General features: G+C 34.7%; 3 protein-coding genes across 6 annotated transcripts; 2 read left to right on the top strand and 1 right to left on the bottom strand.

Annotated features, from left to right (window-relative positions):
* The first annotated feature begins 1,581 nt into the window (after window positions 1-1,581).
* On the top strand, window positions 1,582-4,608 carry LOC18096418 (peptide chain release factor 1, mitochondrial). Of its 2 annotated transcripts, none has more exons than XM_024594403.2 (6): window positions 1,582-2,024; window positions 2,225-3,000; window positions 3,156-3,204; window positions 3,296-3,374; window positions 3,563-3,637; window positions 3,713-4,608. In XM_024594403.2, exons 2-6 carry the CDS (start codon window positions 2,838-2,840, stop codon window positions 3,869-3,871), a joined length of 525 nt encoding a protein of 174 aa, XP_024450171.1. In that variant the 5' UTR covers window positions 1,582-2,024; window positions 2,225-2,837; the 3' UTR covers window positions 3,872-4,608. The 2 variants fall into 2 exon arrangements, with proteins under 2 accessions (XP_024450171.1, XP_024450172.1); XM_024594404.2 differs by having other exon boundaries at window positions 3,723-3,871.
* Window positions 4,609-11,224: 6,616 nt separating this feature from the next.
* On the top strand, window positions 11,225-13,731 carry LOC7481438 (protein RADIALIS-like 4). Of its 3 annotated transcripts, none has more exons than XM_024594433.2 (4): window positions 11,225-11,483; window positions 11,846-12,438; window positions 12,974-13,032; window positions 13,497-13,731. In XM_024594433.2, exons 2-4 carry the CDS (start codon window positions 12,149-12,151, stop codon window positions 13,502-13,504), a joined length of 357 nt encoding a protein of 118 aa, XP_024450201.1. In that variant the 5' UTR covers window positions 11,225-11,483; window positions 11,846-12,148; the 3' UTR covers window positions 13,505-13,731. The 3 variants fall into 3 exon arrangements, with proteins under 3 accessions (XP_024450201.1, XP_002301546.2, XP_024450200.1); XM_024594432.2 differs by lacking the exon at window positions 11,225-11,483 and adding an exon at window positions 11,652-11,670; XM_002301510.4 differs by lacking the exon at window positions 12,974-13,032 and having other exon boundaries at window positions 11,235-12,438.
* A 446-nt stretch (window positions 13,732-14,177) lies between these two features.
* Window positions 14,178-19,381, bottom strand: LOC7481439 (uncharacterized). The gene is made up of 3 exons (XM_002302767.4): window positions 19,097-19,381; window positions 18,331-18,751; window positions 14,178-18,102 (listed from the first exon to the last, which is right to left on the bottom strand). The coding sequence occupies exons 2-3, from the start codon at window positions 18,699-18,701 to the stop codon at window positions 16,191-16,193; spliced, it is 2,283 nt and encodes a 760-aa protein (XP_002302803.2). The 5' UTR covers window positions 18,702-18,751; window positions 19,097-19,381; the 3' UTR covers window positions 14,178-16,190.
* Between the last annotated feature and the right edge of the window lie 3,037 nt (window positions 19,382-22,418).

The raw sequence follows: 22,418 nt of genomic DNA, 5'->3' as shown, positions 1-22,418 counted from the left end.
AAATCAAAAATCAAAAGAATAAGGAGCGAATTGAAAAAAAAAATATACGACAAATTATAATTTAAGGACTAAATTGAAAACATAATTTTTTTTAAAAGGGTTAAGGACCAAAGTAAGCAATAAAAAACACAAGGACTGAACTTGAAAAAAAAAAAAAGAGAATGGACGTGCACTTTTTTCTGGAAGATAGAGAAAAAAAGATAGAAAAAAAACAACCACCGGCAACAAACCATTCATCATCCGCTGCCACTCTCCACACCAGGAGGAAGAGGACGCAATGACACTTTCACGAACAAGGCGGAAGGCTAGGTTTGACCATTAGGTGGCATCGCATATGCCAACAACTTTTCAATAAAAAAACTAAAAAGTCAACATAAAAAATACCAAAACACTCTTCATAACATTGAAAATTAAAAATGAACCAGTGTGAAAGGAAAAAAATCACCCCTAAATGCAGACCTTATGTTTTGTCATTTCCAAGGGTAAAGAATATTTTTACTATAGCCTAAGAAGAGAAAAAACAAGAAAACCTTTGATCAACAACTCTAGTTTTTTTTTACCTTGAGGGCAAATAAATATTTTTTATTGTTTTAAAGTTTGTGAAAAGAGAAAAAAAAATATTGGTCAACAATTTTAAAATTTACTGACTAAGGCCGGTAGAAACATAATTTTATTGTGCAAAAAATTTGAAAAAAACTTGGATATTCCTGAACAATCTTTTAATGACCAACGAGTCACTAAAAAGACCAAATTACCCTCATAATCAAGGCCACAATTTTCCACTCAAAGACAAAATAGTAATTTCACTGTAGTAATTCACAGTAAACCGTATCTAGTACTATAGTGAAAAGCCCACACGCTATATATTTTGTTCAATATAAGAATATTTTTGTCATTAAATGAAATATAACAGTTATTATGTAAATAATAATATGTTTTTTGTTGACTTTTTTTAGCTAGGGTATTAAATGTTGGCACACGTATAAAATTTAAGATGTAAATTATAAGTTTTCAAAATTTGATAAGCAAGTGCAACTTCGATAAAATTATATGATGCTAGGGGTAATTTTTCCTTTAATATTTTGTTTTCAATTTTATTTTTCAGCACCAAATTAATTAAGATTTGCTTAGGTTATCATAGTTTTATGATTCAGATAGTATATTTAACAGTTTAACCTAGATCGATTCAATAAATTGTTGTCGTAATATAAAAAATCAGCATATAATATGTTACCATATTAACATTTTCTTTAAAAATATCTTCAAATTATATTATTTTTAAGTTAATGATTAATTTTTTAATTAAAAAAAAATATTAACATTTTTTAAATATTTTTTTAATATTAAAAAAAGTAATCCGAATCATAATTATTAAGAACATGTTTGTTTTTACTTTTAAAAAATATTTTTAAAGAAATTTAAATTTAAATTTTATTTTAAATTAATATTATTTTATGTTTTTAAATTTTTTTAAAGTATTGATATTAAAAATAAGTTTTAAAAATTTAAAAATTATTATTTTAATATATTTTTATAAAAAAAATATATATTTTAGAAAAACAAGATGTTGAACGGGTTGGTTGTGGTCTTGCTCGCAAAAAGAATGGAGGGTGCAATTCTCCCGAAGGAAACGGTGAAAAATAAAAGCCGTGAAAAGTAAAAATCAAGGGTAGTGTGGTGTTTCTGCACAGCAGCGAGCGGCGAGGGTGCAGTGGATCATCGTCGAGCGGCGAGGGTTCAGTGGATCATCGTTTCCTTTCCTTTGCGACTTATGAAGAAGGCATAGGAGGCGAGACAGACTGCATCACTCACTCACCCCATTTCACCTCCTCTTGCCATAGAAAGAAAGACCCATCAATCACAACTAGTACAAAATGAGAAGAATACACGGAGGAGGAGGAGGTTTAAGTGGTGTCCGAATCTGCAGCAGCTCATTCAATCTGGGCGGCGGAACCGACCATCCTTTCTTCTCCAATCTGAAGTTGCCCAACCTTCTCTCCCCTTTTCTCGCCCTTACTCTACTGGTCCGTCTCTTCTCTTCTCTCTTTTTTTTTTATTTCATTTTTTACGATTGTTTTTTTTTTTTGGTTCAATGGCAGCAAAAATCGCACCAAAGTTATCTTCGAACCTAATTAGAATAATGGAACAAAGACTATCACGAAGGAGTGCTTGTCTTGTGAATTTCATTAACCAGATAATTTAATTTATGTTTTTTTTTGTACAGAAGAAAATCGTGTTTTGTTATTCTCGAATGATGTCTCCTCTCCGATCTCTTTGTATTTTGATTGAAGACAGCCAGAAGCCTCACCGACTGAATTTTCGAGGGCGAATAAAGAGCTCCGGAAACTCAGGGGCTCCATGGACCTTATAACATACCCCAGGACCAAACAGAAGGTACTGTTTTTGTTAGGACCACATTTAAGAGGAAATGTCGGCTTTCGGCTTTCATCAGTAACTAGAGGAAGCAAACATGCCATACTCTAATAATATTGTCTTGTGTTTCAAGGAACACCATTTTAATTTTCGCCGAGGGTGGCGGTTGAAGTTTCAGCCATTAGAGTGCCAAGTTCCAAAATGGCATGCTTTTGCAATGTTTCTCAATTAAGTAAACTCTTTAACCAAACTACTCAATAAAAGATGCCAGTCATTGCATATGCCTTTATATCTCGACTAAACTTCAGGGGAAGGAAAAAAACAAAGGGTATGCTAATTAGTAGCAATTAATTTAACAACAGCAAATACTTGCTTCGAACGCGATTTACTGGTTACTTTGAGGGAAGGGGCAGTGTATGGGGTTTGCTTTTTTCACTTTCTAGGAGATTGATGGTCTGAGATCGATGATGGCTGAATGCCCAGAAGATAAAGACGTGCTTGATATGGCAAACGAGGAATTGATTCGAGCCATGGAAGAAGAGAAAAGACTGCAGAATTTGTTGCTGAAGTCATTACTTCCCAAGGATGATGCTGATGAGAGGGACTACATTTTGGAGGTGGGAGCAGGTAATAATACGTCTATACATTGCATCAGAAATGAAATTTCATTTTGCACCTATGGTTTTGTTTTCAGAACGCAGAACCATGAAGCTTTTTTAATGGATTCCGCCCTCTATAATGTTTATATTCTCTTCAATTTGACCAAAAAAAGTTTTGATTAGGAACTGGAGGGGAAGAGGCTTCTTTATTTGCGATGGATATATTCAAGATGTAATTTGTTGAAACATGTTATTATTACACTATTTACAATTCTGCCCCCAAGTCTGCTTTTGAGAATAGAGACCTTTTTAAACTACAACAGGCGTGAGAGATTCTCGCAGAAGAATGATTGGAAATTTGAAGCGGTTGATATAATGGAGTCTGATTTGAAAGGATACAAGGCATGCTTCCATCTTTTGTTGAATGATTTTAATTAATCTTCCGTCTGCTCCATCTTAAACCAGTGTTCTCTAATTCTTTGTCTATGGAGGAGTTTGGTCTCAGCTTTGCATTCTAAGTCCAGACATTGTATGGGGAGTTCATCTTGTGATTGTGTGACAGATACCAAACTTCCAGTTCTCTTTGACAGGAAGCTAGTGCGGCAATCTCAGGAGCTGATGTTTTTGGGAAACTCAAATTTGAGAGTGGAATTCACAGAGTTCAGGTCTCATCACTATCATGTCCAATAAAAACCATTCACGACTTTTAACAGAAATGACTGACGATTTGCTTTTGGCAGCGTGTTCCAGTGACAGAGAAATCGGGGTGTGTTCACATGAGTGCTGTGTCTTTTGCTATCCTTCCTCAAGCTGATGAGATGCTAAACTCTGTAAATGATATCCAGAAATATGTTATCAGGAAGATTCTGAAAATTCATCACTTGAGGGTTTTGTGTTAGTCTCTAAGCATTTATAATGAAGAGCATGGTGCATCATCACGCTGTCCTCTATAACTGGCAATTATGCTCTTTGGTCATTATAGTATTTGGAAGTATCAATACATCTCATTTCTGTTCTCGGATGACCCCTTTTGATGTTTCAGTTCCAATATGATTGGATTTTGGGACTTGTTTTGATTTGCTGTATTCGGGGCTTCTGCTGCTAGACGTTCAATTAAGGAATGAAGAATTGAGAATTGGCGCTTACAGGTCTGGTGGTTCTGGTGGCCAGCATGCAAATACCACCAACAGTGCTGTTAGAATAACTCATCTTCTGACCAGGAAAACTGTTTCCGTACAAGATGAACGATCCCAGCATCTGGTAAAGGACTCTCGTCAATTACACTTTCGGCTTCTGAGTGTTTGGGATCTTTGGTCGCTACTGGCCTCTCTTTTCATTTATTTGAGATAATCTTTTCTTACGATTGCAGACATATTTCCCTAGTTTAAAAGTAGATTCTTATTGAAACTAATGGTAATTGATTAAATAGCAGAGTAGAAGATCTCGTGATTGAACCGCAAATAACATTCGAATGGATTAAAAACATTAATAGCCATGTAGCATTTTCAAACACACTCTAATGTCAATTTCTGCCTTTGAAATTTTGTTATCCAGGTCCCATTGGAGGGATGAATTCTGGGTTGTATGTATTTCAAATCACACACTAAATTGCTAATAGTAGCAGTGCCTTTAATTATGATTTGTTTATTTCTGCTTCTTTTCCATGTTATGTAGTCGAGCCACGAGCATATGAATTCCATCTCCTCAATGGTTTGCTTATGCAATTTTTCTCTTTATGATTCTTGGTAGAATAAATCAAAAGCCCTTTAAGGTGCTATGTGCAAAGCTGTATGAAATGGAACGGTCAAGTATTCAAATGAGTCGATCAAGACTTCGTTCAGAGCGAGCGAGCATTATTTGTCTGTCCTTTTTCCCAAAATGATTTGGAGCTCTTATGTGTTCTTGAACAGATTGGCAGCAGAGACAGATCTGAAGGCATCTGAATATAGTTTTCAGATCTGACTCGGTCTAAGGCTCGGGTTCTAGGTTTTGACCAGGTCATCGGCTTTTGACTGGGTTGGCCGGGTTAATTTTTTTTTTAAAAAAATCAAACGATGTCGTTTTAATAAAAAACAAAAGTCAACGGGTTACAACTAGGTTTTTGACCGGGTCTTGTCGGGTCGCCAGGTTAACCAGGTTATATAAGGTTTTTTCTTACTTTATTTTTTTTCAATCCGGCTTGATTCCAGTCCCGGATCAGCTGGATTTTGGATCGATCCACTAAACCGGATTGAATTTCAAAACTATGAATGATATCATCAACTTTCCTCAACGGGTGTCACTGATCATCGTTTAGGCATAACTCATCATGCAATTAATGATGTTGATGCAGGGCGAGAGTCTGGATGTCTTCATCGATGCTTTTCTTCTACAGCAGGAAATGGATCTCTTCATAGGCCGTTATATATAGCTAGAAACTCGTAATATCTTTCAGAGTAGACATCGCCCATTGCACAACCACGTCATGTACCATGATTTATTTTTTTAATAAAAAAAACAGGTCATTACAGTTTCTGTCTGAATTACGGACAGTAAATCCTGCCGCCATGCTTGTGGACTTTGTCCTACCTAGTCCATAACTAATTTCTGCATCATTATCTCCTTCTAGGTTTTTCGATTTCTGAAGAGTTCTTGTGGGGTTTCATTGTCAGCATTGAAATGGATGAAAGATTGTCTGTAACGTGATGGGAGCGCAGTTGTTGACAGAAATTAAATTTTTTCTTCCTTGCAACCCTTGAAATCAACGAGTCCAATCAATGCCGCTAATCATGTGAGCAGAATTCATGATCTCCAGACGATAATCTTTACCCCACCAGCCTACTTGTTTTAAGGAGAGAGACAACGCTAATGGTCATCCTCTCCTCTCATCCAGGAGAAGGAATGTAAGAAGAGCGCAACCCCACAAGCAAGTGGATGATAAAATCGATGAATCTTATCCACCCATCGACTCCAAGACATTAGCGGGTTAAAAATCATGATTAGTTATGGTTTTGCCTCGAAGGAAGAAAACCGAAGGCTAAGACCTTTGAGAGAGCTAAACCCATGGGGATGAAATTGCCAAACAAGTGGGGGCACGGGGGACACATTTTCTCGAACCTTTTTTGGTCGATTTCAACACTTCTCGCAAAGTTAGCCAATCCAGACCTAGATAAGTAGGAAAATCAATAAAGGGATTCTTAGTCATAGTTGTGATATTTCAATTGTCTTATCCATATAATTCTTTTGATTAAGAAACACAACTATGTGCCTCCTACAGGAAAGATGATAGGATATTATATCACTAGATATATGACCGTGCTAGATAATTTTTTTAAAAAAATAATGTTAAACTAACATGAGAGTATTTTAAAAAAAAAAACAAAAAAAGCAATATTAAATGATAAAAATAAAAAAAATAAACAAAAAAAAAATCTCGACCCTTGTTAACCTATTAAACTCGTGCTCGAGTAATTTGACCAAAAACAACTAAATTGAAAAAATTTGGAAGTTCAATCCTCAACAAACCATATGTTGAAGAATGGAGTTAAAAAAATAAAAATAAAACCTAACATACAAAAGGATAAAAAATAGCAAATAGCAATTTAAGCAAAAAAAAAACCCGAGTCTGCTTGGGTCAAACTGCCAAAACCACAGGTCATGTTATAAGATCAGGATAACTCAGCAGAAAGAAAAATCAAGAAAATCATGAAATCCAATTTAGAAAAAAAACCAATGTCAAAATATGAGATGAGCAAAAAAAAGTCCAAAAAAAAAAACTCGATCCCAACACTTGTTAGCTTATGAAACCTGTGCAAAAGCCATTTGATTAGAAGCACCAAATAAAGAAAAATCATGAAGGCCAGTTCTTAAAAAATCAAATATTAAAGAATGAAATAAAAAAAAATCAATAATACAACAAGATTCCAAAGAAAAAAATAACTAAAAGGAAAAAAAGGGGGGCCTTTCTAGATTAACCCACTAAATCCATATGTCATGTAATCAGATCAGGACAATCTTATAAAAAGGTAAACAAAGAAAACCATAAAGACTATTTTTTTCTAAAAAAATCTAAGGCTGAGCATTTTCGGTTCGGTCTGGTTTTGGACCAAAATAGATAACCAAACTGAATTTTTTTAAGTTTCTGAACCGAACCGAACCGAAAACCAGTTCAAACCGATTAATTTTGGTTTGGTTTGGTTTTTTTCCCTTCCAAACCAGTTCAAACCGAATTATGATGCTCGAGCTAATTTCAGATTCAATCCACTCCTTCTCCAGGGAATGTTACAAGGCCTACTAGTTGCAAACAAATAGAAAGCAATTCCCAACATCATGCATGCACCCAAATCTCATCCTATTAAGGTCACCAAAGATCTGATCAAGTGCATGATTACTGGATTCAACCAGAAGCATTTCCAAAAGCAATTACCAAAGATCATCGCAGGGAAAGAATTAAACAAAAGCGTAAGTAGATCTTGGCCAACAGATGAACCTACTAAAATTATCAAGCACCACAAAGCCACAACATTTGGGCCAAGAACATGCAAATCTGAGAGATGAGAGACAGAGATAAAAAGTATAGAAGAGAAGAAGACAGATTTGAGAGATGAGAGACAGAGAATAGGAAGAGGGGGCGGCTGATAATGCATTTAGGTTTAGGTATACTAAAACCTCTTCAAACTTGGGAGCCGAAGAAGCATGGAGCAGGAGCTTAACAACTAACAAGTTATAATCGAGGAGCTGAGCATGAAGAAAAATCAAAGAGAAGAGATGCAGGGAGAGAAAAGGAAAAGGGAGATGCAGAAAGGAGGGGGGAGATGCAGAGAGCAAAGAGAGGGGGGTGGCGGCTGAAAGTTACTTTAGGTTTAGGGTTAGAAAACATTCTATTTATACTTGTTTTTTTGTTTTAAGTGTTGACCTGGTTGAATCGGTTTGGTTTGGTTCAATTGGTTTCAGACTTTGGAAACCAAAACCGAACTAAACCAGAACTTTTTTGTGATTTTTTAATCGGTTAATTCGGTTTTTTTTGGTTCGGTATTTTCAGTTATTTTTTTCTGGTTTTTTCAATTTAATCAGTTTATCAGTTTTTTTACTCACCCTTAAAAAAATCAATGTTCAATAATGAGATCGAAAAATAAAATAAGTCCATAAAAAGAGACAGGAACCTATGTTAGCTCATAAAACTTGTGATATGAGCCATTTAATTAGAAGCATCAAACCTAGAAAACCAAGAACCCCAAACCTTAAAAAACCAAATCTCAAAGGATAAAATTAAAAAAAAAAACATTCAATCACAAAAAAATTCAAAATATAAAATAGCATTCAAAAGAATGAGGATCAAATTTGAAAAAAATTAAAAATAAATGAGAGGGTGGATAATTTTGAATTGTAGGGCTAAATTGAAAAGAAAAATTAATTTTACAAAAGAATTAAAAAAGAAACCACCAAAAAATAAGGACCAAATTTAAAAAAAAAACAACAAACTAAATATTTTGATTAAAGGATGGAATTGGAAACAATTGAAAGTTTATAAAAGAGATAAGAAAAAAATTAAAAAAACAAAACCAGGACCAAATCTGAAAAAATTAAAAATGAAAAATCTAGAAGGATAAAATTAAAAAATAAAAAAAAAACTTATAAAAGTGCTAAGGAAAAAAATAAAAAATCAAAAGAATGAGGATTGATATTAAATATCCCCAACTAAGAGGACTATCCTGTAATTTTAATTGCCAAATGTGAATTTCAAGGAAGGAGAGGGAAAAAAAAAGCAAAAAAAAAAAACATCTCTGACAACAATTCATCGAGAAAAACTAAACACGAGTCACTATTAGAGGAAGAGGATGTTGCAAGAAATCTAATGACATGATGAAAGATAATTTTTCACCGCCGTAGGAAGCCGCCCACACCATCTAAGCATGACAGGACCTTCTGCATCACTGGCATGTGCCAAATAGATTTTAAAATTTAATAATTCTTAACTAATGCAAAATACCAATTTACCTCTTTACTAATTTGCTTATAATGCAAAAACCAACATGAAAATCCAAAAATGCCCCCAAAACAATCATATTTTTTTAATTCCAAGGATAAGTTAGTAATTAAACTGTACAAAAAAAATTAAAATCTCAAAAAAACCCCTAACAACCAATTATTTGATTTTTATCTTTAAGGGCGGTGAAGGTATTTTACTATTCTAAAAAACATGAGAAGACCTTTGTACCTCCAATTACAACATTAATGACAAATGGATCATATGAGAAAGTCCATTTTACCTCTAAGCTTAGCCTTTTAGGTTGATTTGATGAAGGGTAAAATTGTCAAATCATTGTTACAATCAATAGTGTTTTGTGTCTATAGCTACAATATTTCTTCCATACCTTATATGTTTTTGTTAAATACTATAAACTAAAAGAGATGGTGATTTTACTGTTCAACATCTTACAAATCACTATTCATTTCAATAATGTGTTTTTTGTTTTGGGTTTTTTTTAATCTATATTTCTTTCTTTAATTTTATACTTCAACATTTAGTTTATTGGAGATTAAGATTCAAGATTTATAGTGGTTTTCTTTATACGTGGTTAGCTTAGTCTCATAACCCGTGTCATGAGTTTGCCGGGTTAACTCAGTTGATTCAAGTTTTTGTTTTAATCTTTTTTTAATTGATTTTTTTTTAATTTTATCCTTCAACATTGAGTGGATTGAGAATTAGACTTCATAATTTATTTTGGTTTGCTTTTTATGAAGTTATCTTAGTCTCATGGCTCGAGTAGTATATTTTTTTTAATCTTTTTTTTAATTGATATTTTTTTCAATTTCATTTTTCAGCATCGAACTGATTATGAATTAGGCTTCATGATTTATTTTGGTTTACTTTTTATGAGGTTATTTCGATCTTATGACTTGTATCACATGTTTTGTGGGTTAACCCGTGTAAACTGAGATCGTTTTATTGTGTCTTGTTTTTATATTGAATTTTTTTTTCAATTTTAACCTTTAGCAGTGAGTTTATTGAAAATTGAGTTTCATAATTTATTTTGATTTACTTTCTATAGGTTATGACAGTCTCATGACCTTGGTCACAAGTTTGACAGGTTAACCGGGGTTGACTTAGATTATTTTTTTGTTTACTTTCTATGAGGTTATCCTGATCTCATGATTTGGATCACGGGTTTGACATGTTAACTCATGCCAATTTTTTTATTGTTATTTTTAAATTTATTTTTTCAATTTCATCCTTCAATATCTGGTTGATTTAGAACTAGGCTTCATATTTTATTTTATTTTTGCTTTTTATAAAGGGTCATTTGCTTGACTTGGGTCACGGGTTTGACGAGTTAACCCGGGTTGACTTGGGTCATTGTTTTATTTCATCCTTCAACATTGGGATTGCTTATCCTGATTCATGAGTTAAATCAGGTTATTTTATTCTTTTTTATTTTAATTTTTTTCTCAATTCCATCTTTCAACATTTGATTAATTTGGAATTAAGCTTCGTATTTTTTTTTGCTTCTTATGAAATCATTCTGGTCTCATTACCTGGATCACAAGTTTGACTGGTTAACCCGTATTGATTCGAGTTTTTTATTTTGTTTTTTTAATTGATATTGTTTTTTAAACAATTTGTCCTTCAATATTTGATTGATTGAGAATTGAGTTTCATAATTTATTTTCATTTGCTTTCTATAGAGTTTATCCCAATCATATGGCCCGGTTTGTAGATTTGACAGGTTAACTAAAGTTGTTTGTTTTTTTGGTCTCTTTTTTTAATTGAATTTATTTTTTCAATTTCAACCTTCAACATTGGCTTAATTGGGAATTGAGTTTCATATTTTGTTTTGATTTGTTAACTATAAGGTTATCTCAGTCTCATAATATGGGTAGTGTATTTGATAGGTTAAGCCGGGTCGATCTAGTATTTTTTCATCTCAATATGTTTTTAAAAACATGTTGTCTTAAATTATTTTTAATTAAATTATATTTTTAATAATTTTTCAAATTATTTTTAGATTAATCAAATTAACCAAATTATTTCAAATCAACTACCATACAATTTATATTTAATTCTACCAGAGAATATGTTAGTAGCATATAGATATCTTTTTATATTAAAAAAAAAAATTGAGCGCAGAGTAATACAATAGAAACTTAGAAGCAAAGACCACGGATATGGTGCAATCCCTTGGGTCCAAAACTGTTAGGACTGAAGGAGACAAGTGAACATACCTATCATAAAAAGGCTTCCTAATTCTAGGAACCTTAATGAGAGAGAGAGAGAGAGATAGAGAGAGAGAGAGAAGGAGTAGAAGACGTCTGGATTGGTTTTCTACTCACCGCCGGTTCCATTCAAAGAATAAATAAAGATATCATTTCCTTTTTACTCGTTGATTCAATTCTTTAACAACCAGCTACCATTTCTTTCTTCCCACATAAAAAAGTCCATGAAAATGACCAATTGTGAATGCTTGGAGATGTAGAAAAAACCCCAGCTAATATGCAATCCAAGCCACAAAAGTCTCTTTCTTTACTTGCAAGGTAGAGATTTGGATCATGTGAACATGTTCTGATTGGCTTAAGATGAAATCTGCCTGTCCATTTCCACTATTGGTTTAGTGAATTTGATATCAAATTGATTAACAGAGAGAGAGAGAGAGAGAGAGTTTCTTGTGATGCCTGTAGTTCCGGATCTAACAACAATCGGATTCCAATGCTAAAAATAAAAGTAATTAATCAGATTCTATTTCTGAGAATGGTTGATGATGTGTCACGCTTTGTCCCTTCTGATTATTGGTTTCCTGATTTGGACCGGAAGGATTGATATTATTTTCTTGGAATCCATGTTGAGTTTATCGCTCTTTGTTTTAAATATTGCTGACGCATGGACCTTGACTTCGCAGGGCCATTTGTCTCTGACACAAATACAGATCCCTTCCTAAAAGAAAACAAAGGGAGAAGCTGTTGCGGTTCATAACAAGCAATAACTGACACAACCCTAAGAACTGAGGGGGAGTTGGAATCTGAAACAGAATCAAACAAACTACCAGACATGATTCTGTCAAGCTTCTTTCGATGAATACTATAATGTGAATGACCAACTGGGTCTTCCTTGTTTTCTGGAAAAATCTAAGCAGGTGTCAGAAGTGATCAGAACTGAAAGGGTGATTGTTTTGTTTTTGTTCGGCCACTTGTGTTCGAGTGACATGGATGATTTACCAAAAGTTTTGTATGGGTGGAGCTGGGAAGAAAACAAGCTGTTTGAGATGGCTTTGGCTGTGGTTGATGAAGAAGACCCAGATAGATGGAAGGTGGTTGCAGCCATGGTTGGAGGGAGGAAGAGTGAAGAGGATGTGCAAAAACATTATGTGATCCTTTTAGAGGATTTGCAGGGTATAGAGTCTGGTAAATTGGATCACACACTTGTTGGAGAAGCCCAGCCTTGTGTTCAAGTTGACTGCTCTCAATCTGTATGTTGGACAGATGAAGATCACAAGTATGTATTAAGCTTTAATTGATGAATTGGATTTGCTTTAGCTTGCTTTTAAAAATTTTCTTTTCCTGTTCTGGTTCTTCCTCCTCCTTCTTTTTGTCCGTGTTGAAGTGTTTTCATTAACATATTCTGGCTCTCATCTGATGATGCTCCATGCCTGCTGTAGATAATCAGAACAGCTTCATTTAATTCTTCTAAAAATATGTATCTTCATATCCATTCCAGGTTCTCAGGTCACTAAAACGCATTCAATTCACAGGACGAGTAATCCTCTGGCTGACATTTGATAAAAAAAAAAACCTTCTCGCTTTTAAAAGGCACCTATTTATTATCTTGAAAATTCCTTTTCATTTCCGTTCAGAATTTCAGACACTCATTTTAATCGTTTGGTCAACCATGTGAATCCAATATTGCCAGTCTGATCAATCAAGGGCCAGATAACATAGAAAATCTTTTGGTCTTTCCACTTTTTTCTACTAGGATTTTTCTGGTCTGCCTGTCATCCTTGTTTTGGTTTCTTTGACAAAATCTTTCTCAGGTCATTGAGAAAACAGTGTCCCAATAGGGCCAGCCAATTCCTCCCGAAAAATGCATCAGGTTTATACCTTTCCGCTGTCTAATTATGCAGTGATTTCTGGCTGATGCATTTTTATTTCCAGTCTAACGAAAACGATCAATACAGCATATCTTGGTCGCGAGTAGCAATCCACTATTCCTCAGTCAACATACACTCAACATACGGCAAGCCTTGAGTAAACTAGGTGTAAAATCACTTGTAATAAAAAAAAATTAAACGTGGAGAGCACAAAGTAAATTAACGTCTTTGTCTCAATAGATTTACCATTTTAGCTTGAATAGGCTGCATGTAATGTACCAGTGATTGGAGCCAGCCTGGTATCATGATTTATTTTATTTCAGACAGGTTAAAAATTCTCCTTGCCAGTAGCTTTTTGAGTTCCAACCAGAAAGAGATTTTTACTCCTTTGGCAGTTAGATTTCAGTTTGCTCAAATGTCTTTTTTCTTTTGTTGTTCCTGAACTTTGCTATATCTTCGTATCCAGGTTGCTGATACGACTGGACATAGATTGATTGGTAGGGTTGGCAAACAATTCATCAGAGCAGAACTATTCCTGTTGAGCTACTGCTCAGGAAGATTGCAAGTCAGGAACATAATTGATGGTGGTAGGAGTATCAATTCTTAAGCTTTGTTCATAGTTTGTAAGGTACAATAAATATCTGTCCTTTGTGGATCAGAAGTTGCCAATGAAATGTGGATCAGAAGTGTTAATCTTCCAATCTTTGCCTTCCATTTTCTTTCCTTTTCCTTTTTTGAATTCCAAGTCTTAGCCCGACAGTCAACCATCCCACTTGTTCTTTTGCTGTTTATTACCAATGGTTTAAGTGCTTAGGATTTCACAACTGACCAGAACCATCTTGGACTTGTCTCATGTTGACCACCTGAGGCTCCTTTACCAGCACAATGTGATCAAGATGTCTGACTAAAGAAATGTTCTTAGGATTCCATACACCACACCGATTTTTGTTTATCACCAAGTCTAGTTTATGAAGAAAGCGAAGGGCTTGTGAAATAAATATTCAGAAAAGTACAATGTGCTCTGCACATTAAACAGCCATGTGCAAGGGGAACGAACTAGGTTCAAAAAAGCGAACGGTTGACATCCCTGCATTTGTCGCAGCACAATGTTATGTTGAAGCAAAAGTACACTGTGAGAGCATGAAAATTGTTCTGTAACAATGCCATTGAGGCCCCCGATAGTCATGGTAAAACTTGAAATTACAATCCTTTTGAGGAAATAAAAAGTAAAATATTGATGCTTTGTCAAGTTGATGTTCTTCAAGGAGGGGAGCCGATATATCAGACGATACCAACATCACGATCATCATATTATCAGGAGGTTACAAGGAATTCTCGCCTGTACTGAGAAGTTGATTCTAAGCTTTTTAGTGTCCAAACAAAGATCTCCATTGCTATTGATCAATGCCTTGGTTTTTCCTGGCAGCTCATATGGCAACGTTTTGATCTATAATGTTACAAGGGCCGGCAGAAAATGGGAATAAACAATTCAACCCATTTTTTTTTTTTTATCTCGAGCTTCATGCTTAGAGGAGCTGTCCTCAAAGGACGTTTGTCCCTGGAAAATTGTTCTGACTGCAGCAAGTGACCATATTCATATCCTCATGGGCGAATTTACCATCGGCCAAAGATAACAACAAGCTTTACATTACCTCAGTGATTCAAATACATAAAAGGAACCACATGATACTCTATTCTTATGATATATAAACTCGTCAAAATGTAGCAGTTTCATCTGCTTGGAAACTAAAAATTTGATATCACCATTGATTTGTTGTTTGGACGTAAACAAAGAAGGAATAGTTGTACAAATCTGTCCCTAGCAATGAAGTCTCTGATCGATGGTGCTGAACTCACTACGGTGGAAGCGAAAAACGCTTCCTACATACATTTGTTATTTCGATCATATGGATTATTTTCTCTGCAGAAAGATTAGGGCTAAAAAGAGAAACAAATAAATAGCATTTAATACAATGATGTCATAAATCACTAATGGTCAGTGCTAGGACGATTTTTTTTCTTCTTGTTGAATAAAGTGCAGCTGCTGCTACTATATATCGCTTATCACAGTTCTAAATTAAGTGACAAAAAAAAAAGTTAATGGAAACAAAAGAAGGGAGGAGAAAAGGAAGAGCCACAAGCCAGGGAAGAGGCAGTGCATGGGTAGAGCCAAAACAAGTACTTCTGTTAGTAGCTCCATCCATGCTCTGCCTGTTCCCCGTCTTCATCTGTCTCTGCTCCCTCTCCCCACGATCCCTGTTTACGTACCTTCACCTTTCATTGTGCTTCCATACCATGCCAGCTACTGCCACCAAAATTAACCTCTCAAAGCCTCAGCCTTCTCCTTGAAAAAAAAGCTTACAACAAAGTTTTGGAACACGCTTCCCCTTGGGTGATTTGGGATCATGCTGTCCACGGGGCTTTTATAAGTCAACAAGGCAAAGCATTATAGTACAGACATGTACTACCAGTTCTACTTGGACTAGCTAACCCTGTACTGCCTCCTTTCAGTACTAATCAGATTAGGATTTCCAGGGCATTTTTTAAAGTGTAATGCGTACTGCACTCTTTTTTGTACTTGTGAAACTCAAGTCATTAACAAAAGTAATTAAACCATTCTTCTTTTCTTTTTTTTTATACTGATTGTCATATGCAATTATTTAAAAAAAAAATTTAACTCTTTACAATCTTCTTTATACAAATTCCGCAATCATATTCATAAACAATTATTTTATAGGGGACTTGATTGGAAATATTAATAGAGTTACTTCTAACAACCGAAATCTCCAAGATCCTTCACTGGTGAACAGATATTTGATTTTATAAAACTGAAATTAGGTCCGCGAAGATAACCATGTAATGTGCAGGTTGCAGACTTGTCGTCCTGCCAATGGAGTAAAATGTAGATTCTGATTTGCTCCCACGGAAACCAGAAGGCAGAAAAAACATGGATTTACCATCGAAATCAAGAGAGCAGAACAAATGCCACACTAAAATTAAAGCATTGCATAATCCGATACAAACCCTTAAAAGTCACACTTGCATCAGAGTTCAACCTCCTTTCCCGTCTAACCTATCCCTAAAACTAAACAGGCAGCCTGATATCGATCTATCTGACATGTGCTTAATGAATTTAAGGTACAGCTCTAGAAATATGCATCTAATAGGCCACAGTGCATGATACTTTATTGTGGCCTTCTCCTTTGCACCTGCTGCAATGCAGTGGCCTTTTAACCACTCCTCTTGACCGAATTCTTCTCTTTTTGGGAGAGCCAGAGATTCGACGAAGAGGGGAAGGAAGTACCTGAACCTCTGACAATTCTTGAGGTGCAGGCTTATCCACTGTTGGAACAGGCTTTATTGATTCAGAATATGTTAAGCGATAAGCTTCAGTTGTATAAAATTTGGAGCAGTAATCATATACATCCCTACCAATGTGTTGAAGCACTGCCACAGCATGCGAACACGGGAAACCATTAAGTTGCCATTCCCTGCAACTGCAGTCCCAGGCATCTATGTTAACAACATTAACTGCACCCAAAAAATCTTGCACCTCAAAAGTGTTACTGGGTGAAAACATAACTTGAAGCGACTGTGCCTTGAGAATCTCTTTCTGCAATTTATCCTCCACAGATGGAGTTAATCTTGTAATCCACTGATCTGAATCCACCTTTCGAGTGTAAATTAGCTCCATCAATTTATGGCGAATCGTATCAATAATCTTCGTTACTGGTAATGCCGTGAGCTCAGTTAACCAACTATAAAATGACTCAGCAATGCCTGATGTTATATGGTTGTACCTTGCACCTTCGAAAAAGGAGTTTGCCCAGTGCACGGGCTCACTTTGCAAAATCCATTCATAAGCTTCAGGTGAAATACTCTTGATGCTTTCGATGCACTTTCTAAATGCATCAAGTGTAGGAGCATATGCAGCATCGTAAAGATGTCCAACGATGACACCAATAATTTCATGAATGCATGGACCCTTAAGATCCCTCTTCAACTCTTCTGCCAGATAGCGAAGGCAATAAGCATGGTAAGAATTCTCAAAAACCACAGAAATTGACTGTCCTAGTGCCATCTGTCTATCTGCCACAAATGTTATTGGCTGAAGTGTCGGAAGTGCAGATTTCAACTGTACCAAAAACCAATGCCAGTTATCACCATTCACCACATCCACAATAGCAAAAGCAACAGGGAAAATACCATAATTTCCATCCACTGCTGCTGCAGTCAGCAATTCTGACTGATATTTTGATTGCAGGCTCATAGTATCAAGGAAAAGCAACGGGCGACAACCACTCTGAAAACCATGTAGTGAAGCATGAAAGGCAACAAATAGACGATGAAAACCCAGGTCCTCCCTGGTGTTAAGAGAGACAGCAGTACCCGGATTTGTCTCTACAATCTTCTCGCACAACCATGGTAATTGATTGTAGGCCTCTCTGTATGAACCCTGAATCTCCTCTGTGGCAGCCTCCATCCAACGTCGAACCTGTGAATATCTCAATTCAATTCCAAATTCCTGCTGAATTTGATTAGCAATTTCCTTGGGTTTGACATTAGGACTATCATGCAACTTTTCTTTGACAATACCTTCCACTACTTTCTTTGAGGCTCGAGGATGACTATCTGTACCAGTACCAGCTCCACATGTATGTATTTCATTCAGCCTCTTAATTCGGAATAAGTGTGTGGTAGACAACCTTGATGCAAAAATCCTCCAAGGGCAGCCATCAACACTACACTTGACACTTACACGCATACTATCATTTTTCTTAAACTTGACTGTGAATCCCTGAGCAATGGAATACTTGCGTAAAGCATCACGGACTTCACGGACATTATTAAACTGCTGGTGAAGACCAGTTATGCAATTCTCCCATAACTTAACACGTTTCAGCTGTCCAACACTCTCAATTTCACCAGCAGCTGCAGCCAAGGTGTTGAATCGCCCAGCATTCTCAGAAGCAGGAGCAGAAGCAAGAAAAGCAGGAGCGGGAGCGGGAGCGGCAGCAACAGGCGTAACATTGAGAGGGGTCTCTTGTTGGACCAATCTCTTCTTGCTGGCCCTGCAAGACCAATCATACATTAACATGAAATAAAACACAAGTATGACAATTACATCAGTTCGGAAACAATTAGATCCACATGGTCAGCAGCATCTCATTACAGTTCAAATCAAAGATCAGACCCTCGCCAACATTTTAAGAATACCATCAGAAGCCAGGCGATCCATTCAACAGAGGAAAGCAACATAAACCTTCCTCTTCCACATTTTAAGAAGATATGCAAATTACCTTTTACGTGGAGTTGTAATCAGGGCTCCAGTTGTACTAGGCATAACTGAGGCTAAAGCTGTTGAGTTCTCATTCTTAATGACAAAAACATCCACAGTCACCGAGTTTCCATGAAAATCAAGGAATCGTTGAAGGTCTTTGTCACTTGAAATCGTGATCAGAGTCCGCATGTTATTGGGCAGAAAGTACTTGACGGTCATTGAATCAGCTCCATACTTCCACATATCAGCCATCTCCGACCTCAAATCATCAAATTTAGTCTCACGACTTACACTAATAGCATGGGCATCTCCACCAACATATGACAAGGAACCATCACTAGCAGTGGTAAACTTCCCACCAGATTGACATATCACAATAGGGTTACTCATCACTTTTTTCCAATTCTTTGCCGGAATTCAACAAGACCAAAACAAATAATCTGTCCAGAAAAGAATTAAAAAATAAATAAATTAATCAATGGAAATCCAGTTCTAAACAAGACATAGCTAGCTGTAACAAATTATAAAATTTGAAATACACAAATCTTGACAATTGATATCCTTTGTACGCAGTCACGGGACTATTCAGCAGGTTCAAACAGTGAGCATGCTAAGCAATTGTTAATTAAAAAAAAAAAAAAAGCTTTCTTTCTTGCAAATTATGAAATATAAAAAATTGAACGCAGGAGCAAACCTAAATTCAACATATGACAACAATGTAGTACGAAAATAGAATAACTTTGATAGAAAAACAATCAAAAGAAAAGAGAGGGAAACAAACTGACCCAGGTGCTGAAATTGCAAGACAAGGCCAAAAACCCTAGCTTTTACTCCATTGAAGAAGAAAAAAGAAACCCTAGATTTAAGATTTGGGGGGGAGGGGGGTTTAGGGTTTGAATTAAGGTGGGTTTTGGGTTTTGATGGTGAAGGAGGTGAATTGAAATAAAATTGTGGTTTTGGATTGATTGGAAATTTCGAGGTTAGGTTTTGGACTTTTAGGGATCTCTCTCCTCTCTCTCTCTCTCTGTCAAAATTCTCAAAAGTACCGAGAGTTGGATGAAAACGCAAATTACCATAAAAAAGAGTGGCTGACCTATATAAAAAAAGACAAATTCACTCCTCGTTTTCATTGTTTTTGGGCTTTAAATGTGGGCCTATTGTCGGTTTACTAGGCTGGAGAGTGCAATCTCAGAGTTGGGCCGTGTATTCTAATTGTGGGCCTGGTTGAATGCAGATCAGTCAGGACTTCTTGTTCCACTCCCACTCCAGATGCAATAATTTGGGCCATGCCATTCTCAATTCGGCAAAAATAATTCCTTAATGTGTCAGCCCATACTCTAATTATGCAGCCATACATGAAATTTACAATCTACTGCAAAGGTAATCAGCAGTCAGCAGACTCAGCACCATGCCGCGGCCGGATTTTTTTTTTTTTAATATAGAAAACATTCAATATTAAATAACATGATTAAAAAATAAAAACTCAAATCATTGAATTGAATAAGTTTAATATGCTAAGTTAATTTAATAACATGATTAAAAAATATATATTAACAATAAATAAAAAATATTTTTTTTTTTACAATAACTAATTATAAAAAATGAGCTATCAATATCAAACTTGAGAGGAGAAGAAAGAAAAGCATGTTGGAGACTCATTATCGTTTCGTTGTGGACACCACTCCATCATTAGAAAGAACTCACCGAGATGATTTTAACACCAATGCAAAAAATTGCATGACGACATCAAGAGAAGCTACACGTGTTGTCACAGCAACGACCCCAGAAACGAACTAAATAAAATATCCTAAAATGAGTATTTCATACTTATATTTAATAATTAATTTTATTTTATTCAAAAACAAAACTTCTTAAAAAAACTAAATTTAACAAAGAACAACAAATAAAAAGAGCCGAGATAAACTAATGTCATTTTCAAACTTAATAAAAAAATCTTATAGAAAGTAAATAAAAAATTTAATAAATTTCATTCTCCAATTAAATAAATGCCAAATGATAAAACTAAAAAAAAAACAAGCTTAAGAAAAAGAGAAAAAGAACACAGAGCAAAACCGGAAATTTTTTCTAAACTTTGGTTAATTTTTCAAACTTGTAACTCGTGAAATCCTAAATTCAATCAAGAAGCTCAATTCCCAATCAATTTAATATTGAGGGATGAAACTTGAAAAAAAAAATCAATTTAAAAAAATTACCAAAGTAAAAAAAAATAACAATTAAAATAATAGGGATCAAATCTGATAGGAAATTTAAAAATTATCTCAAATGAAACAAATAATAATCAAAAGAATGAAGACCAAATATGACATGAAAAATTGGTGGATGAAATTGAAAAAAAAATTCTAATTTTATAAATTATTTCAAATAAAACTAATAGTAATTAAAAGAACTTGACCAAATATAAAGAAAAAAACAAACTGAAGGGCTGCAGTGAAAATTTGAATGGTCAAAAATGAAAATCGAGAAAGAAAAAGAAAAGAAAGAAAAAATAGAAAAGATCATTAGCGCCAAACTAGAGGTTCATTGACAACATGCGCCTCCCATGGATGAAGAGTCCGTGGAGATGATTCTAACGTTGGTCCGGAAGCCAACTTTTGACCATTAAGAGATGTCGAACACGTCGCTCGAAGAGCGTGACCACAACCCACGTGCTGACACTTGCAACACACACATTAACTAATTTTTATAATATTTATATTTATTAAAATATTAAATTACCTCTAATTAACTTGATTATAACAAATAAAAACCAAGATAAAAATACAAAAAAAACTCTTGAATGTCAATTAATTTTTTTTTAATTTTTGAGAGTAATTTAGTAATTTTATTGTGATTTGAAAAGGTGAAAAATATTAAAACATTCCTAAACTTCAATTAATTAAATCTTGTTTTTAGTGGTAATTTAATCATATTATAGTATTAAAACAGTTAAAAAGATCCATGTGCCCCTAATAATCCGACAATAATCAATGAAGCTCGTGAAAAGAACTTTTCCAACTCCCGGTAGCTAGTCCAACGGTTTTTTGTTGGAAGGGCAAGATTGAAATTTTATTGTAGCAAAATAAAGTGTCTGTGTATACAATCAAACACTGAGTCTCTTTATTTATTATTATTTTATTTTTTTTATGTTTTTGTTTTACACTAAACTTATCCCAATGTTCCTCCATTGTTAGTTTTACTTTAACCGACACCACATGAATCGTGTATTTAACTATTTGTCATACGTGTTTGTTCAGGCTGCAAAACACATTTCGACAGCTTGGTGTGTACAAAGCATATATAACAAGGTTGTAATTGGTTAATATCTTGAAAAACAAATACAAAAATATATTTAATTGAAAAAATATGAACTGTGATATAAAATAAGTATATTTTTATGATAATTTTAAAATAAATTTATATATTTTTAAAACAAAAAAATATCATCTCTGTTTTTTATATTCCGACAAATTAATTAAAAGTTAACTAAGTGAAGGCATACATTTAACCTTATGTTTGAAATTTGATAATAGTTGTTTTTTAAAGTATTTTTTACTTGAAAATACATTAAAATAATTTTTTTTATTTTTAAAAAATTATTTTTGACAACAACACATCAAAATGGTTAAAAAATACTAAAAATAATAATTTAAAGTAAATAAATAAAATTTATATATTTTTAAAATATTTTTAAAATACAAAAATGAACTGAGAAAGAAAAAAAAAGGTGCAGCCATTAATTATTATTATTATTTTATTATGCTAGCTGTAAAGAATTAATGCAGTCCAAGCCATGTAAGAATATAGCACTCGAACTTGGCTTGAGCTCCCGTGAAATTTCTCTGTGGTGTTGTTGTGACCAGTTTGGTACCAAGTTAGGTTAAACCACACGGGAGGACCAATCCACCTAGGTCCGAATTAAAATGACACGTGTCCAAAAATTAAAATGACCACATGGTAAGAACAGTTTCGCCCTCTAGGAAATTATTGTCCGAGCAGTCTAGGAAATCAGCATAGTTGCTTTTCTTTCCTGGTGGGTAGATCCGTAGATCACGCATCATTGCATGAGAAGAAGATGTCTTCTATACTTGAAACAAAATACTGGAGAGA

The sequence above is a fragment of the Populus trichocarpa genome, chromosome 2 (genome assembly GCF_000002775.5).
Source record: "Populus trichocarpa isolate Nisqually-1 chromosome 2, P.trichocarpa_v4.1, whole genome shotgun sequence".
In the NCBI taxonomy this organism is placed as follows: Eukaryota; Viridiplantae; Streptophyta; class Magnoliopsida; order Malpighiales; family Salicaceae; genus Populus; species Populus trichocarpa.
Note: the sequence above shows the minus strand (reverse complement) of the source record. Positions and strands in the feature narration are given on the sequence as shown.